Here is a 19372-nt window from a genome sequence, read left to right on the forward strand (position 1 = left end):
TTAACAGACATGGTTCTTACTCTCGTAAACTGTACATGTAAAAAAATCTCCAAATTTGAAGATCTACACTAATTTCTTATTATCTACAATATTGAAAATTTAAGTCTTTTTCGTAAAATCCTGAGAAAAAAATTTACATTTCTTTCTGCTTTCACATGGTTCATTTTTCATATTTACAATTTTACCTACTACTTTCATATACTTGTTGTTTTATATATACAATTATTTTATAAACACTAAAAAAAACTTAATGTTTATAAACACTTATTCTATTAAAAACCTAATTCTGTAGGGACTAAAATTATGCAAGAAAAAAAAATTTCGTCTATTTTCACTAGTAGGAGTCGCGAAAAATGGTTTTAGCAAAGTAGAGTAATAATGCCGTTGTCGGCACCCAAAAGTAATAATCTATTGAGAGGTAGAACAGTCAAGGATGTCATGATACCTTTAAAGGCGTCTGATCTTAATTTAGAAGACGAGTATGCGGCATTTGTGTCTATAGATGAGTGAACGCCGATACGATTCGCTGTTGTTCCTGTGACCAGCTGCTGTTCATAGACGTCCAGACAGTGTACCGGTTCTGTGACGCCTCTGAAAAAACATACGAAGGTTAATAATAATATTAAAGTAGTTCAATTGTGAGTGTTGCCACAGGTCATGAAAATCAGGGAAAAGTCAGGAATTTTTATTTTATTAAAAGTACACGAAAAAATTTAATTTTTAGAATTTATAAGAAAATTCTGTATTTCAATTTTTAATGAATTTAATTAGAAATTTTAAAGAACTTAGATTTTTGAAAAAATAATAATTAAATTATATTAATGTTTATAATCAATGTATATAATAACTTCCTATAATAATAATTCACATTCTGCTGAAATTAGTTACATTTTTTAATATATATTTAATTAATTATTAAAAATAATAACGGATTTATTGAAAAATTTTAGTTAAAAACACTAAAAAGAATAGAATTTTTAAGAAGTTAGAAATAATTGCAAAAACCATAATAATTATTTTTAATACAATTTTGATCAAAATTCTCCGAAAAATATAATTATTCATTAAAAATTTTATTAAAATTCGTCGAAAGAATTCAATTATTAAAAAATTTTTTATTTATTTATTTTTATTTTTTGCTAATAAAATTCTTTTATGAGAATTTAATTTCAAGAAAAATACAATTATTTATTTTTGTATTGAAATAATTGAATTCTCGAAGAATTTTCTAATAGAAATTGTTTAAAAAATGAATTTCAGTTAAAATTAATTTAAAACATGAAGAAATTAATTACTCGACTCGGAGTGGTCGATTTCTTCATGTTTTAAATTAATATTTTAGTTTTATAATAATATTCTTATAAGTTGTTGGATGTCAAAAAGATTTGAATTTGAATCTTTTGAAGAATTTTAATTCCCATGGAAAAATAATAATTAATAGTAATTTTCAGGGGAAAAGTCAAAATTTTTGTCTGTAAATCAGGGAAAAAGAAAATTAAATTTTTGTGTCAACCCCCTGAATTTTAATAAATGTTTCTTTCTTACTTCATATGGAATTTGAGCTTTCCGTCAATTACACTCCATACAGCAATTGTTTGATCCAATGAAGAACTGATTAATGTTGTTTCATTCAGAACTTGAAGTTGCAAAACCTGTTGAATATTTTGAAGTCCAAAGTTAGCAGTAGCAGACAATACATTAAGAATTTTAGTTGCAAATAAAGTAATATTCGATTTGCACACGATCCAAAAAAAAATCTAAGAAGCAAAAAATTATGCTTGCAATTTTAGGAATTAAAATACACAAAAGGAATTAAGATTTTACTATATAAAACCAAACACTGGTTTGAATCGTCAGTAGATGCAAAATATCCGATAAAAACTGATTTCGGTTTTAAATTAAACACCAGAAGGTTTTAATTAGGAGAAAAATAAACATAATTAAAATAAACTGAATTAAAAGACTATAACATACTTCACAATCGTGACCCTTCCAGGAAGCAATTATGTGCCCTGTGCGAATGTCCAAAATGGTCAGGTAACCCGAAGCTTGGCCCAAAGCCACCCAGTGTCCACTTGGAGCAACAGCGATGCATCGAATCAAACCCGCTGGATTCATCGACACCTTTATTCGAAAAAGAAAAAAAATACATTTATTATCAATTATCAATTTATTTTTTAAACTTAGCATAATTTACTCTAATTTAGTTTCATTTCATTCTTTACGAAATTAAAATGGAACTAGAGAACGGAACTTCTTTCCAAAGTGTCAACTTACTTTCATTTCGTTAACATATTGAAACGATCGACAATCAATGACTCTTAAAGTAATTTCAGTCGTGGCTACGAGGACAGTTGTCGAAGGAGCAGGATTTGCCGCTAGAGTATTAACAGGTGCAGGACGCGGACTTTCCGGGCATCCTAATAACGAGCCCATAAAAGGATCCCAACAGTGAATATTCCCATCACAACTGATTGCGTATCGCAAAGACTCTAGAAATATTAAACCTAAAATTGATTTTTTGTGTCCTGTGTAAGTGTACTGGCAAGAGGATATTGTACTCCCATCTCCCTAAAAAAGAGAAAATAAAAACTGTCATTTGTGATTTTTGTTTTTACAAACTGTCATAATTTGAAAAAATAATACTAAAATTAATAATTAAGAAAATGTTGAAGAAAAAATAATTTACCTGACTTCTTAAACTCCAAAGTTTAACAGTCTTATCTCTAGATCCACTCATAAAACTGTTTTCATTGTCCAAAACGTAAACGGATCGAATACTACTCGTGTGTCCATTGAAACTCTGAAGTTTAATTTGCTTTATATTTAAAGTTGTGTCTTTATCGGGTCTTCCAATTTCGTGTTCCCAATAAGCAAGCCAATTTCCCCGAAGTTGTCGTCCAAGGTACAGGGAACTTGATTCTCTAATTAAATTTCCCCCTTCGGAAATTGATTGTGATGGAGGTGACAAATTATCTCTCTGAAAAGAATTTTTATTTCCAATTTAATAAAAGAGAAAAGAAATACAAGATATAAATTTTCATAAAATTTCCAATACCTGCACTTCGATACGATTTCCAATTACTGCCACATTTCCAAAACCAGTTTCTCTTTCGAAAAGTTCTTGATTGTCGGCTGCTTCATTCTCAATTAGAAACACGTCGTTTAAAGTATCTTCTTGAAAAGAAAATAAAAATATTCTTTTTTTAATTAATTAATAAATTCAATTTTCTTTTTTAACTTTTCCATCATCTTCCAAAAATGGAAAAATTTTTCTTTAATTATTCTTTAACTATTTCGATGTGTCACGTGGAAAGAATAGAAATATTTACCAGAAACCGGCGACGTCAATCTTGCAGTCTGTTCGTAATCTTGACAAAGAATTCGAATTAGTTGATTATTTTTGAGTATTTGTTCTAGAACTCCATCCCCAAAGAAACGATAAAATAGAACGTAAGCTTTGTGCGCCAAATCTGGAGTGAAGACATTTTTCAATTCTTCTAATGCCTAAAAATAAAATTCATTAACAAAGGAAAAATTCGGATTTATTTAATTCTATTTCCAGTCAACATACTTTATTTCTTAGTGGATCAAAACCCTCTTCTCCTTCCAAAATCGGCGGAGAGAAAGAATCCGCCAACGTAGATTGGGCATGATGCAAAATATCACTTCTGAAAATAATTCATAATTTTTTTAAATTTCTTCGGAGCGCGTAACATTTTTATTTACTTACATACAAGTAATTTTATTTACTTTCATACGAGTAATATTAAATTAAAAAGAAATTTACCTTCTATCATCATCATTAATTGACATTTGACTGATATACTTCGCCGTATTATTGACGACGTAAAAAACTTTATCAAAAGTTAAGAAAAATCTCTGAATTGAAACAGCCAAGTGAGTTTTTGTCATAGTCACACCCAAGCGTAACATCAAAATATAAAGTGTTTGCAAATATTTTTCAGCTAGCGTCGCACGAGCAACAGTTCCATTCGGAAAAGTGAATCTTGTCGTCGAAAGAATTCCTATACTAGGATGCAAAATAGATTTCACGATAGTTTCCTATAAAAATAAAATTAAAAAATGTAAATCAACTATAAAAATGTGTAATCACTAAAGATTACTTGAATAAATTTTTTCTTACATGGAGTGTATCCATCAGTGTTGAATCGCTAAGGCAAGACGTGATACTTATTACGAGAGAAAGACACGACACTAAACCACCTTCAAAATTCGGAGTCAGCTTTCGTTTGCAAAGGAGTAAAAGTTCAGCGGCATGAGCAAAATATTGCAGTATCACAATCTGTTCTCCATACAATCCTAAAAATTTCAGAGAATTTGGATTAAAATTTAAAGAATGAGAATAAAATGAATATTTAAAAGGTCTTTCAATTTAGTGTCAACGCTAAGCATCAAAAAAGAAGATTTGTTTTTACAAAATTAAAAAAATTGGACAATTTATTCAAAGATTTTTAATTTAAACTATTAAATGTTTAAATTAGTGTTATTTCCAGCACTAAAACACCGGAAAAATAATTTTCATCACCGAACGTAGACTCCAAATTCAAGGACCCTTTTTAAAAAAAAGTTGAATCTTAACAAACCGACGATTGCAGAAAGACACTCTAAAATTTTTGCAGCATTCACATCACCCGAAACAGTTGTCCAATCCCCATCATCAGCACTGACACTATCCTCCACAATTGTCGGCGAGAGATTCTCTCTCCCAGCATAGCAAAGAGTGAGCATTCTCAAAAGATTCCTCGATAAATATCTAGCTGTCAAAACAGGTCCCAAACGATGAGATAACCAAATAACAGATTCCGTGCTCATCTCCGAAACTGTACACTCAACAGGAAAAAGTCGACTGTGCTCCACTTGCTCCACATCCTCCTTGTCGTTTCGCAATTTTTCCCCAACTTCCTCTTGCGTTCTTGAATTTTGACAACTTTCAAACTCCACGGGAAGAGTGTTACTGGCGAAAGCTTCCTCTGGAATACTCGTTGTACACGAACTACCAAGTGGAACATCCTCACTGGAAGTTTTACTGCCAACATTACAGCTGATGCTGTTGAAATCTATCACAGATCTGCTTGCACTGTTATCCAATCGCTTTGGTATTGGAATAGTGGGCGATTGAACTGTACTCAATGGAGAACGTTTTATTGTGTCATCGCTGAAATCGTCATTGAGATTCAAATTGAGTTCTAGTGTAAAATCGGGATTGTAATTGGAAACATTGCTGACGGACGGTGAGAGAGGATCTTCGGCATCCATTGTAAATACTTCTGCGAAATTGTGAAGAAACGAAAATTAAGTGAAGCTTTTCAAAATAACTTATCGAAACCAAACCAAATAGAAAGAAAAAAAATATTAAAAGAAATAATAACAAAAAAATATAAATATTATTCTAAATAGTATAAAAACCTTCATCATTTGCAGAACTACTCATGTGACTTCCACTGGTACAACTGCCAATTATATTGGTTTCAGACTCCACTGATAAATCTTCATCTAAAGGAGACAAAATTGCGTCTCCATCTCCACAACTGCCGCTCAAATCACATGTTCTGCGAATAAACAAACAATGAATATTTTTAATGCAATAATTTGATAATTCTTTTCATTCGTCTTTATAATTAAAAATAAATAATACTATTTTTTACAAAAAATATTTGGAAATTATTCTATTTTACATAATTTACCGTTAATAAGTGAATTAATTTTTAATTTTAATACAAAACATTTTTGTTAAAAACAATGTTAAAATTTTTGAAGATTTTATAATTTCGAAACTGAAAAAATTAAATTCTTATAAAGAGTTTAATCAAAGTTTTTGAAAATAATTGAATTTTATAGAGAAACTTTATTAAAAATTTTTTAAAAATAATTAAATTCTATCGAGAAACTTTATTAAACTTGTTTTGGTAGTAATTAGATCCCTAAAAAAATGATTATAATTTATGAAAATAATTAAATACCTACTTGCGAAGAATTTTATTAAAAATTTTTGAAAGTAATTGAATTCTTTCGAGAAATTTAATTATAAATTTATTGAAAATGATTGAATTCTTATAAAAATTTCATCAAAACTTTTAAAAATAATTAAATTCTTTCGAGAAATTTAATTACAATTGTATGAGAAATAATTAAATTCTTATAAAGAATTTTATCAAAATTTTAGAAAATAATTGAATTTTTGAGAAGAAAGAATTTAATTAAAATTGTATAGAATACCTATTTTGAATTGAATTTTTATAAAGAATTTTATCAAAACTTTTGAAAATTATTGAATTTTTGCGAAGAATTTTATTAATTGAATTGTTGAAAATTACATAAAAAAATAATTGAATTGTTTTGAAGAATTTCAATAAAATATTTGAAAATAATTGAATTCTTTCGAGATTTTTGAATTAAAATTGTATAAAAATTAATTGAATTTCTTTGAGGAATTTAATTAAAATTGTATGAAAAATAATTGAATTCTTATTATAAAGAATTTTACTAAAATTTTAGAAAATAATTGAATTCTTATTAAGAATTTTATCAAAACTTTTGAAAATAATTAAATTCTTACGAAGAATTTTATTAATTGAATTGTTGAAAATTAAAAAAATAATTGAATTGTTCCGAAGAATTTTATTAAAATATTTGAAAATAATTGAATTTTTTTAAGGAATTCAATTAAAATGATATTAAAAATAATTGAATTCTCATAAAGAATGTATCAAAATCTTTGGAAATAATTGAATTTTTTCGAAGAATTTTATTAAAATTTTTCTTTTTTAAATAATTGTCCAAGAAACGTGAATTTTTTTTATCAATTCTTGAAATTTAATACTTTTTCCCTTATTTTGATAAATTCCCTGATTTTTCCCTGAATTTCCTGCTTCCCCTGAACTGTAATGACTCTGATTAAAAAATTTACTTACTTTAGATTTCCTGATCTGTGAATATTGGAGATAGAAGATCCCATTAAATGATCTCGATAGCCTCCCACAGCTTCTACTAAAGGTGTAATAAAATTATCTAAAAATCTACGAAGTCCCAGTCTGACCATCAATTTCAAAAGAAAACTTCGATGATAGAGGCGCATTGTTTTAAACTTCGCTAATAATCCCGTTGGAAGAATGTCAGTCGTACTTAAAGTATCCAAAACAGATCCATTTTCGTACAACCTGATTATTGGAATTAAAAATATTTCCGCTGTTTCCTTGGGACCCAAAGCTCTAAAATACGCAAATTTATTATCAATTTAGTACTGAATGATATTTTTTCCAAACGAAAAAATTAAATAAATGAATAAAATAAAATAAATTAATATAATTAAAAATTTAATTAATTACCTGGTAATGGGATCGAAAAGGTACCAAGCAGCAAGAACCGCACTGTACGGTTCCTCCATAATTTGCTTAATATGCGGGACAATCAATTGCAAATTCGCCTCCGCCGCAATTCCCGTATTTGTCAACAATCGTTCTAATTCCCTCGCCAATGCCTTTACTTTACATTCACTTATTTTACAAAGATATCTAATTCTCGTTTTGTTCATTGATTCACTGTCGTCACTTCTGTAAGTGACGAAATTCAATTTTCTCACTAGAAGATTGTATTCTTGAATCATTTCAACGACATTGAAGAGATGTTGGAAATATTTTGATGACGGAAAGAGACCACCGGAAAGAACGGGCTGGAGAAATTGATGAGCGGACGGTGGCGGAAGTCCCATGTGCGTTACAGTTGGATAGCGAAATGAATTCTCACTGAAATCAGGTCGAGCATTAAGTTCAATGCAATCAGTATTGTAAGTCTTTGGTATAACATCTACTTGTAGTAACAGAGCCACTGTATTTTTCACACATCTCGGCAATGATTCTGGCGATGATTTCACAGCATTCAAACACATTGTTAGACGATTTTCAAAGGAAATCTTCTCCATATTCCATGTTGCTCGGAATTTTCCCGACATAAATATTTCGACAATTAGACAACCGAGAATTTGTTGTTCTTTTATTCTTCTACACGCAACTACCTATTTTAAAAAAAAAATTTTATTATTTAATAATAATAATAATAATAACGATTTTATCACTCGGTTTTCAAATTAATTAAGTATTGAAGTCAACTATCAACTCGTTGACTTCAATACTTAATTAATTTTATTATTTGTTATTGATTTTTGTTTTAATATTCTTTATTGATTCTTGTTTTCTTATTCTTTATTAATTATTGTAATGAAGATAAAAACCTGTTTGTAATTTGTACTTCCATCCGAAGTCGTCATTTTTGGCGAATATATTTTTTGACTGACTTTGTTGAGAAAGGAATGTCTGGTCTCGACTTGAATGAGTGCAGAAATAGGATTATAATCTTTGGGCAAAAATATCGTTTGAGGAATATTTTTATCAAGTTTAGAGGCGTCTTCGGTTGAAAGTAAAGATCCACGAGATCTACTGAGTAAACGACTCAGTGCCAAAGGAGAAGATCTCGTGGTGTTTGAAGCCGTAACCTGGATTTCTTCCTCTTCGATTCCGGAACTGTGATCCTCATCTTCGCTCACTTTCTCGCCAGAAGATTCTACGGAAAAATTATTTATCTTTAATTAATATTCTCGATTTTTGATATTTGATACAATTATACTAAATATCACCTAAGTTTTTTTAAAGTCTAGTATTTTTATATTAAAAAAACTGTGTTGTATTTTTTCCCCAAATCGTAAAATACGTAGTATAAAATTTGTTATTTATTTTCTTTATGTATATAACAATTTAATTATATTAATTATTGAATTAATTTAATTACATTTTCTTATTAAAAACTTACTTGAACCAGTTTTTCCATTTGGATTTGTGACTTGCAGTCTGGGCGGAGTTTTACTCCAATATGGAGACGGAACAATTTTTTGAGGATGAGGCTGCGTGAATAATTGAACAACACCAGAATTCGTTAAACTTGTGTGATTATCTACTAATTGTAAACAAACATTTTTAGACTTTATTGCTGCTGAGCCGGAAAGTCTGCGAATTATAAAAAGATTCATTTAAATTTTGAAATAAAATTTAGTCTTTTCTTACTTTTTAGTATTTCAAGAACAGTTTTTAACAAAAAAAAAGTAAAAAAAAACGTAACTCACTTGTATCCAAAAGTCAAATCAATCCAGTGATGTAATCTTTCTGAAACGTATAAACTCTCCAGAGCTTCTCGATGTTTTTCCACAAAATCTTCGGGAGATGTTGCCCAAGCAGGAATACCTAAATCTGGTAAATCCTCATGAATTGACTGTAAAATAGAAAATACATTATAATAATCGTAAGTTTCCTTTCCGTTATCAAATTATCTGCATTCATTTGTTTGTTTTGAATATTAATTTTTGTGGGTTATTTTCATTTTTTTTAATGTCAAAAAAAAAAGAAAAAAAGCTCGTTTTATTCACTTCACAGAATTGACAAAAATTCCATATTTTTTATTTTCCTAACTTTTTCCTAATTTTCATCAAAAATATTTACTTTTTTCTTATCCTGCTTATAAATTGAATTTCTGCTACGAATTTTATTATTCATGAAAGAATTTAAAATAATTTAATTCTTGCGAAGAATTTTATAAAAATTTTTAAATAAGTCATTTCTTTCAAATAATTTTATGCAAATTCTAATTTAAATAATTGAATTGATGAAAATTTTTATTATTCATGAAAAGAATTGGATTTTTACAAACCATTTTTTAAATAATTGAATTCTATTTAGAAATTTTATGAAAATAGTAGATATTGAAAATCATTGAATTGCGAAAATTGTTTAAAGATAATTAAATTTTACAAAGAATTCTATTAAAAAATTTGTCAATAATTGAATGTCTGTAGGAAATTTTATTAAATTTTTTTAACTTAGAATGTTTTCAGGACCTTAAAAATTTTCAATGTTTTCAGGACAAATTTATATGATTAAATTTTGTTGAAAATAATTAAATTTCTAAAAAACATTTTATTATTTATGAAAATAATTGAATTCTTGCAAACGATTTACTAGAACTTTTTAAAATAATGGAATTTTCAAGAAGAAATTTATTATTTTTAAAAATAATTGAATTATTGTGATGAATAGTATTGTTCTTTATGAAAATAATTGAATTTTGAAAAAAATTTTATTAAAATACCTCAAAATAATTGAATTTTCGGGAGTAATTTTTTTATTTATCTTTAATAATTGAATTCTTTCGAAAAATTATTTGTGTAAATAATTGAATTATTAGAAAAAATGTTATTAAAATTTTTAAAAATTGAATTATTTCAAAAAAATTTAATTAAAATTGTATTTAAAACAATTAATTTCATTCGAACAATTTTATTAAATTTTTAAAAATAATTATTCAATTCTTCCATAGAATTTAAAAAAAACATTTTTTTAAATAATTTATTTTTTTCGAGGAATTGAAATTAAGTTTTTAAGAATAATTAAATTTTTGAGCAATTCAATTGTATTAAAAATAATTGAAATCCTGCTATAAATTTTATTATTTATAAAAATAATTGAATAGTTTTTAATTTGAATAGAATTTTATTATAATTCTCAAAAATAATTGAATTACAGAGAAGAAATTTATTATTTTTGAAAATAATTGAATTATTGTGGAAAAGCTTATTAAAATATTTAAAAAGTATTGGATTTCTGTAAAAAATTTTATTATTTTTGAAAGTAGGTGAATTCTTTAGTAGAATTTTATAAACATTGTTTTAAATAATTATTTTTTCGAAATATAATAAATATTATGAAAATTTTATTATTTAAAATAATTGAATTCTTGTGAAAAAAAATTAGTATCAAAATTTGTTAAAGTTTTTTTATGTACTTTAAAGTTTAGAAATATAATATAATTTAAAAATTTAATTCTAATTAGTTTTTCAGTTATGTGTCATAATAAGTATTTCTTTAAAAATTACTTAAATTAAAATGACTTGAAATTGTTTACAATAAACAGTGTAATACAACATTCCCGCGCGCTTGCGCGCGGATAATTTGGCTAGTACATTATAATAATCGTAAGTTTCCTTTCCGTTAGCAAATTATCTGCATTCATTTGTTTGTTTTGAAAATTAAATTTTGTGGGTTAAGTATTGGCATTTTTTATATATTTTTTAATGTCAAACTTTTTTAAGTGGAAAATTCTTACTTATTAAATTGTCTCAACTCTTTGGTAAAAACTCTAAAATTATCAAAAATTCGAAAAAATTCAAAAATCCGATTTTCTTAAAATTCAACATTTTTTCCTCTCTTTTATGGGATTCAGCTTAATTATTTTTGTGCTTTTGGAAAATACTTTATTATTAAATTGTCTCGACTCTTTGGTAAAAAATCTAAAATTACCAAAAATTCGAAAAAATTCAAAAATCCGATTTTCTTAAAATTTAAGATTTTTTCTTCTCTTTTATGGGAATAAGCTTCATTATTTTTGTGCTTTTGGAAAATACTTTACTTATTTAATAGTCTCGACTCTTTGGTAAAAAATCTAAAATTATCAAAAATTCGAAAAAATTCAAAAATCCAATTTTCTTAAAATTTAAGATTTTTTCTTCTCTTTTATAGGAATAAGCTTCATTATTTTTGTGCTTTTGGAAAATACTTTACTTATTTAATAGTCTCGACTCTTTGGTAAAAAACCTAAAATTATCAAAAATTCGATAAAATTCAAAAATCCGATTTTCTTAAAATTCAACATTTTTTCCTCTCTTTTATGGGATTTAGCTTAATTATTTTTGTGCTTTTGGAAAATAATTTACTCATTAAATTGTCTCGACTCTTTGGTAAAAAATCTAAAATTATCAAAAATTCGAAAAAATTCAAAAACCGATTTTCTTAAAATTCAACATTTTTTCTTCTCTTTTATGGGATTTAGCTACATTATTTTTGTGCTTTTGGAAAATACTTTACTTATTAAATTGTCTCGACTCTTTGGTAAAAAATCTTAAATTACCAAAAATTCGAAAAAATTCAAAAATCCGAATTTCTTAAAATTTAAGATTTTTTCTTCTCTTTTATGGGAATAAGCTTAATTATTTTTGTGCTCTTGGAAAATACTTTTCTTATTTAATTGTCTCGACTCTTTGGTAAAAAATCTAAAATTATCAAAAATTCGAAAAAATTCAAAAATCCGATTTTCTTAAAATTCAACATTTGTTCTTCTCTTTTATGGGATTTAGCTTCATTATTTTTGTGCTTTTAAAAAATGCTTTACTTATTAAATTGTCTCGACTCTTTGGTAAAAAATCTAAAATTATCAAAAATTCGAAAAAATTCAAAAATCCGATTTTCTTAAAATTCAACATTTTTTCCTCTCTTTTATGGGATTTAGCTTCATTATTTTTGTGCTCTTGGAAAATACTTTACTTATTAAATTGTCTCGACTCTTTGGTAAAAAATCTAAAATTACCAAAAATTCAAAAATCCGATTTTCTTAAAATTCAACATTTTTTCTTCTCTTTTATGGGATTTAGCTTCATTATTTTTGTGCTTTTGGAAAATACTTTACTTATTAAATTGTCTCGACTCTTTGGTAAAAAATCTAAAATTATCAAAAATTCGAAAAAATTCAAAAATCCGATTTTCTTAAAATTCAACATTTTTTCCTCTCTTTTATAAGATTTAGCTTCATTATTTTTGTGCTCTTGGAAAATACTTTACTTATTAAATTGTCTCGACTCTTTGGTAAAAAATCTAAAATTATCAGAAATTCGAAAAAATTCAAAAATCTGATTTTCTTAAAATTCAACATTTTTCCTCTCTTTTATGGGATTTAGCTTCATTATTTTTGTGCTTTTGGAAAATACTTTACTTAATTAATAGTCTTGACTCTTTGGTAAAAAATCTAAAATGATCAAAAATTCGAAAAAATTCAAAAATCCTATTTTCTTAAAATTCAACATTTTTTTTTTTCTTTTATGGTATTTAGCTTCATTATTTTTGTGCTTTTGGAAAATTTTTTACTTATTTAATAGTCTCGACTCTTTGGTAAAAAATCTAAAATTATCAAAAATTCGAAAAAATTCAAAAATCCAATTTTCTTAAAATTTAAGATTTTTTCTTCTCTTTTATAGGAATAAGCTTCATTATTTTTGTGCTTTTGGAAAATACTTTACTTATTTAATAGTCTCGACTCTTTGGTAAAAAACCTAAAATTATCAAAAATTCGATAAAATTCAAAAATCCGATTTTCTTAAAATTTAACATTTTTTCCTCTCTTTTATGGGATTTAGCTTAATTATTTTTGTGCTTTTGGAAAATAATTTACTCATTAAATTGTCTCGACTCTTTGGTAAAAAATCTAAAATTATCAAAAATTCGAAAAAATTCAAAAACCGATTTTCTTAAAATTCAACATTTTTTCTTCTCTTTTATGGGATTTAGCTACATTATTTTTGTGCTTTTGGAAAATACTTTACTTATTAAATTGTCTCGACTCTTTGGTAAAAAATCTTAAATTACCAAAAATTCGAAAAAATTCAAAAATCCGAATTTCTTAAAATTTAAGATTTTTTCTTCTCTTTTATGGGAATAAGCTTAATTATTTTTGTGCTCTTGGAAAATACTTTTCTTATTTAATTGTCTCGACTCTTTGGTAAAAAATCTAAAATTATCAAAAATTCGAAAAAATTCAAAAATCCGATTTTCTTAAAATTCAACATTTGTTCTTCTCTTTTATGGGATTTAGCTTCATTATTTTTGTGCTTTTAAAAAATGCTTTACTTATTAAATTGTCTCGACTCTTTGGTAAAAAATCTAAAATTATCAAAAATTCGAAAAAATTCAAAAATCCGATTTTCTTAAAATTCAACATTTTTTCCTCTCTTTTATGGGATTTAGCTTCATTATTTTTGTGCTCTTGGAAAATACTTTACTTATTAAATTGTCTCGACTCTTTGGTAAAAAATCTAAAATTACCAAAAATTCAAAAATCCGATTTTCTTAAAATTCAACATTTTTTCTTCTCTTTTATGGGATTTAGCTTCATTATTTTTGTGCTTTTGGAAAATACTTTACTTATTAAATTGTCTCGACTCTTTGGTAAAAAATCTAAAATTATCAGAAATTCGAAAAAATTCAAAAATCTGATTTTCTTAAAATTCAACATTTTTCCTCTCTTTTATGGGATTTAGCTTCATTATTTTTGTGCTTTTGGAAAATACTTTACTTAATTAATAGTCTTGACTCTTTGGTAAAAAATCTAAAATGATCAAAAATTTGGAAAAATTCAAAAATCCTATTTTCTTAAAATTCAACATTTTTTTTTTTCTTTTATGGTATTTAGCTTCATTATTTTTGTGCTTTTGGAAAATTTTTTACTTATTAAATTGTCTCGAATCTTTGGTAAAAAATCTAAAATTATCAAAAATTCGAAAAAATTCAAAAATCTGATTTTCTTAAAATTTAACATTTTTCCTCTCTTTTATGGGATTTAGCTTCATTATTTTTGTGCTTTTGGAAAATACTTTACTTATTAAATTGTCTCGACTCTTTGGTAAAAAATCTAAAATTATCAAAAATTCGAAAAAATTTAATAATCCGATTTTCTTAAAATTCAACATTTTTTCCTCTCTTTTATGGGATTTAGCTTCATTATTTTTGTGCTCTTGGAAAATACTTTACTTATTAAATTGTCTCGACTCTTTGGTAAAAAATCTAAAATGATCAAAAATTCGAAAAAATTTAAAAATCCGATTTTCTTAAAATTTAACATTTTTTCTTCTCTTTTATGGGATAAAGCTTCATTATTTTTTTGCTTTTGGAAAATACTTTACTTATTAAATTGTCTCGACTCTTTGGTAAAAAATCTAAAATTATCAGAAATTCGAAAAAATTCAAAAATCTGATTTTCTTAAAATTCAACATTTTTCCTCTCTTTTGTGGGATTTAGCTTCATTATTTTTTTGCTTTTGGAAAATACTTTACTTATTAAATTGTCTCGACTCGAATATTGTTATTTATGAAAATAATTGAATTTTGAAAAAAAATTTATTAAAATACCTCAAAATAATTGAATTTTCGGGGGTAATTTTTTTATTTATCTTTAATAATCTTTAATAATTTTTCTTTCGAAAAATTATTCGTGTAAATAATTTAATTCTTAGAAAAATCTTAATAAAATTGAAAAAATTGAATTATTTCAAAAAAATTTAATTAAAATCGTATTTAAAACAATTAATTTATTTCGAACAATTTTATTAAATTTTTTAAAATAATTATTCAATTCTTCTATAGAATTTAAAAAAAACATTTTATAAAATAATTTATTTTTTCGAGGAATTGAAATTAAGTTTTTAAGAATAATTAAAATTTTTGAGCAATTCCTGTAAAATTGTATTAAAAATAATTGAAATCCTGCTATGAATTTTATTACTTATGAAAATAATTGAATGGTTTTTAATTTGAATAGAATTTTATTATTATTCTCAAAAATAATTGAATTACAGAGAAGAATTTTATTATTTTTGAAAATAATTGAATTATTGCAGAAAAGTTTATTAAAATATTTAAAAAGAATTGAATTTTTGTAAAAATTTTATTATTTTTGAAAGTAAGTGAATTCTTCATTAGAATTTTATAAACATTGTTTTAAATAATTATTTTTTTCGAAATATAATAAATATCATGAAAATTTTATTATTTTAAATAATTCAATTCTTGTGTAAAAACTTTATTTGTGAAAATAACTGAATTTTTCGATTATTAATTTAAAATAGTAATGAAAATAATTAAATTCTTGCTTAGAATTTAATGAAAATTTTTTTTTAAAAATTGACTTTTCATGAAAAATTTTATTATTAGTGACAGTAATTAAATTATTGTGAAAAATAAATTGCATAAAATTTTGTTAAATAATTGATTTTTACGAAATTTTTTTGAAAATTAGCGAATTTAAGGTAGTAAAAATTCTCTAAAAAAAAATATTATTTATATTCTTTGTTCAGAAAGTTGAAGATTATTTTTAATTTAGGTATTAAATATCAATTTTTGAGAAATTCAATTTACCTCGTACAAGAAGTTTTCAATTTTGAAAATCTGATGTAAAATTTGAAATTAGTATCAAAATTTGTTAAATTTTTTTTTATGTACTTTAAAGTTTAAAAATATAATATACTTTGAAAATTTAATTCTAATTATTAGTTTTTTAGTTATGTGTTATAATAAGTATTTCTTTAAAAATTACATAAATTAAAATGACTTGAAATTGTTTACAATAAACATTGCAATAGAACATTCCCGCGCGCTTGCGCGCGGATAATTTGGCTAGTTTATATTAATAATCGTTGTATAATCTTGAATTCTTAAGAAGACTTTTATCAAAATTTAACAAAGACTTTTCTCAAAGAAATTTACAAATAATTGAATTCCTTAGAAGATTTTATTAAAATTTTTGAAAAAAATTGAATTCATTCGAAAAATTTTATTATTGGATTTTATTACAATTTTTTTTTAAGTAATTGAATTCTTTGCAGAATTTTATTATTCATAAAATATTTTATCAAAACTTTTGAGTTTTGTTATTTGAATTAATATTAAATGGAACATCGCGTTTAGATAAAATAAAATTAAAAGAGAAAAGAAATTAAAAATTTAGGCAATTGAAATAATTTCGAGATTTTGTAACTCACTTTAAAGACATTTGGATCTTTGAAAAATTGCGGAATACACTCATCTGGACTCCAATCATGCATTCTTTGTATAGAAACAGGATACTCTCCAGGAACCCAAAGAGGTCTTACATGTTTACACAAAACCGATCTCGAATATCTTCTCGAAAGATAAACGTAATAAGTAATCTCGGACAAAACATCGGATACATGATGTCCAACCTGTACGTCACAAACAAAAATATAATTTATAAATTAGTCAAATAATCTTTAACTATAATATTTAACTCTAATTTATAAATATGTAAATTATAAGTTAAATCCTAATTAGGTTTACTTAAATTTAAATTATTTTAGTTAAATTGCTCTTACTTCCGAAGACTCGGAATCAAAAGTCAGATCCAATTGTCTATCTCCCTTATTTAATCTAAATTTGGATTTTGTCAAATCCCTCCAATTTCCTCCGTATCTCGATGAAAAGTCCGTCACCCAGGGCATCACATGATGACAACTAGGATCGCCATACCTTCTTCCGGCTAAATTATTCAAAAAAGTGAGATAATCGAAATTACTGATAACACCGTGAATCCAAAGTTCGCAGAGCTTTTCAATACTTTCATTAGCACCAAAGTCGGAAGATCCTGCTTCTCCGAAATTTGTTTTACAATCTTTGGTCAATTCGTACTTTGAAAAACTTTTGCTCCTCGTCACTGTTGTATTCACCGGACTAGAATCGGGCCACAGGTAAATATTGTCGCTCAACTTTGGCAAAACCTGGAGAGAAAAAATTTTGTTAATAAGACAAAATTTAGAGTTGATTTTCGAATATTTTCTTCCGTACATTTGGTATTTTAAAGAAAATCATTTTATTCCTTTGATATTAGTTTACGATATTTTAGAAGCAATTGTCAAATGAAATCGTTTAGAGAAAATTAAATGTCAAGGAAAATAATTGGAATTTTTAAATTTAGTACCTGAATGGTTAGATTATCCATAAGCAATATGTCGCTAAGCGTGATTTCACCCAGGACTAGGCCCAGGTCGTGCAGATCTCTAGAAAAGCGAAGCAGCTGATAAACGAGAAAAAGAGGCTTTGCGTAGTACGTGGATAATGCTGCAGGACTGTAGGTAACACATCTAAAATGCGGTTTTCGAGATTTTTAGTTACATCGTCTTTTCTTTTATTTTTAAAAAAAAAAGAAAATTGCAGATAATTAGATAATTAAAAAAAAAATAAATAACATAGTAAATAAATTTTCAAAATAACGAATAAAAAGTAGAAGGCACTCACTCGCGAAGAGAATATTGTGCCGTTTGCTCATGTAACGTCAAAAAGGCGGAAGAAGTTTCAATTGCAAATAGCACAGGTAATAAATTACAGTGCGATTGAGTTTCCAAGCCGGGCTTTATCGACACAATTTTACCTTTGTCAATTTGAACTATCGTACAACCGTACATTCGAGTTAATATCTCTTGCATAACTTGTGCATCCGTTGTATTTGAATTTATGTTCAATTGCTCTCTTTGATCGAAATTCGTCCAAGGACCTGTATTTTTCCAAAGAAAGAAAACTTGTCTATTATCTTAATATAAAATTTTTCGCAAGAATTTCATTATTCTCATAAATAATAATATTTTTTAGAGCATTTCAATTATTTTCAATACAATTTTAATAAAATTTCTTGAAAGAATATAATTATTTTTATAAAAATAATAAAATGTTTCGGAGAAATTCAATTATTTTCAATACAATTTTAATTACATTTTTTTGAAAGAATTCAATTATTGAAAAAAATGTTGATAAAATTCTTGAAAAGAATTCAATTATTTTCAAATTTTTTGATAAATACTTTAAAAAGGAAAATTATTTCAAAAGTTAGGAAACAACAAATAACTTCGAACTGCGAATAGATTACCGGAATACAAGGATTATTAATATAGAATTTATATATATATATTGTTCGATAATATTAAAAATTTGTATAGTTACTGTAATATTTTTTGTACGCTTCTTTCCACAAATTTCGATAATTCGTATCCGATACATAGTGCAAAACTTGAGCGAAAGTAAGGTCAGTATGAACCTTAGAATTTCCGGATGGTCTACCTCTCGGTAGAGGAATAGCATTTTTATTTTGTTTTTCGTAAACCTGGAATACAAAATTACAAATTCTCTTTTCGAACTAAAAAAAAATTAACAAAACGTAGCTATGTATTTCATAGAACAAAACACAAACCTTTATATAAATTTGTAGCCAATTGGTCCCTAATAATTCTAGAGAAGGTATTTCCTCAGCGGAAAATCGTTCGTGTTTTATAAAATTGAGAGATCCCAAACTTGATAAACTGGTGAGCCAACTTCTGTGGACGGTTGCACAAATTCTTCCATCTGTTAACTTTAGATATTCACTTGGTATCTTTAATTCCTCTTTAACGATTTCCATTTCCATGTTTCGATAAAATTTCAAAAAAGAAAAACGAATTAAAAGTATCAAAACATGTTAAAAAAATATTATGCCTATAGGTTAGGTTTGCAAATTTATCCTTTACATTTGCATTTTGTATTTAAAATATATTATGCAAATATCAGAGATGACTAGAAAAACACTTAAATAAACTTATGATTAACATTTTTTAATAAAGATAACACAGAAGAATGAGATTCGGAAAAATGTATACAGCTAACTTCTTAATGTTATCATTGTTGTCAAAATCAGCTGACTGCAGTTAATGCACTTGATGCACTTT

The 19372-nt window shown here is 25.7% G+C and overlaps 1 protein-coding gene across 2 annotated transcripts; it reads right to left on the reverse strand.

Annotated features, from left to right (window-relative positions):
- Positions 1 to 15: 15 nt before the first annotated feature.
- Positions 16 to 19362, reverse strand: LOC122508953 (WD repeat-containing protein 81). 2 transcript variants are annotated; one of them, XM_043622646.1, is made up of 23 exons: positions 18862 to 19362; positions 18615 to 18774; positions 17916 to 18171; positions 17599 to 17761; positions 16997 to 17398; positions 16646 to 16846; positions 9137 to 9282; positions 8827 to 9020; positions 8252 to 8580; positions 7350 to 8035; positions 6936 to 7232; positions 5431 to 5573; positions 4608 to 5291; positions 4148 to 4323; positions 3791 to 4065; positions 3575 to 3671; positions 3333 to 3507; positions 3059 to 3174; positions 2690 to 2980; positions 2278 to 2571; positions 1975 to 2124; positions 1546 to 1652; positions 16 to 591 (listed from the first exon to the last, which is right to left on the reverse strand). In XM_043622646.1, the coding sequence occupies exons 1-23, from the start codon at positions 19072 to 19074 to the stop codon at positions 360 to 362; spliced, it is 5787 nt and encodes a 1928-aa protein (XP_043478581.1). In that variant the 5' UTR covers positions 19075 to 19362; the 3' UTR covers positions 16 to 359. The 2 variants fall into 2 exon arrangements, with proteins under 2 accessions (XP_043478581.1, XP_043478579.1); XM_043622644.1 differs by having other exon boundaries at positions 17 to 591; positions 3059 to 3177.
- Between the last annotated feature and the right edge of the window lie 10 nt (positions 19363 to 19372).

Source organism: Leptopilina heterotoma, unplaced genomic scaffold (genome assembly GCF_015476425.1).
Source record: "Leptopilina heterotoma isolate Lh14 unplaced genomic scaffold, ASM1547642v1 Lhet_59, whole genome shotgun sequence".
NCBI lineage: Eukaryota > Metazoa > Arthropoda > Insecta > Hymenoptera > Figitidae > Leptopilina > Leptopilina heterotoma.

Coding starts and splice junctions, on each gene's coding strand:
- LOC122508953 (XM_043622644.1), bottom strand. CDS start 19,074: ATGGAAATGGAAATCGTTAAAGAGGAATTAAAGATACCAAGTGAATAT. Junction 18,775..18,861: donor GGCTACAAATTTATATAAAG/GTTTGTGTTTTG, acceptor TTTGTATTCCAG/GTTTACGAAAAACAAAATAA. Junction 5,292..5,430: donor TAGTTCTGCAAATGATGAAG/GTTTTTATACTA, acceptor ACAATTTCGCAG/AAGTATTTACAATGGATGCC.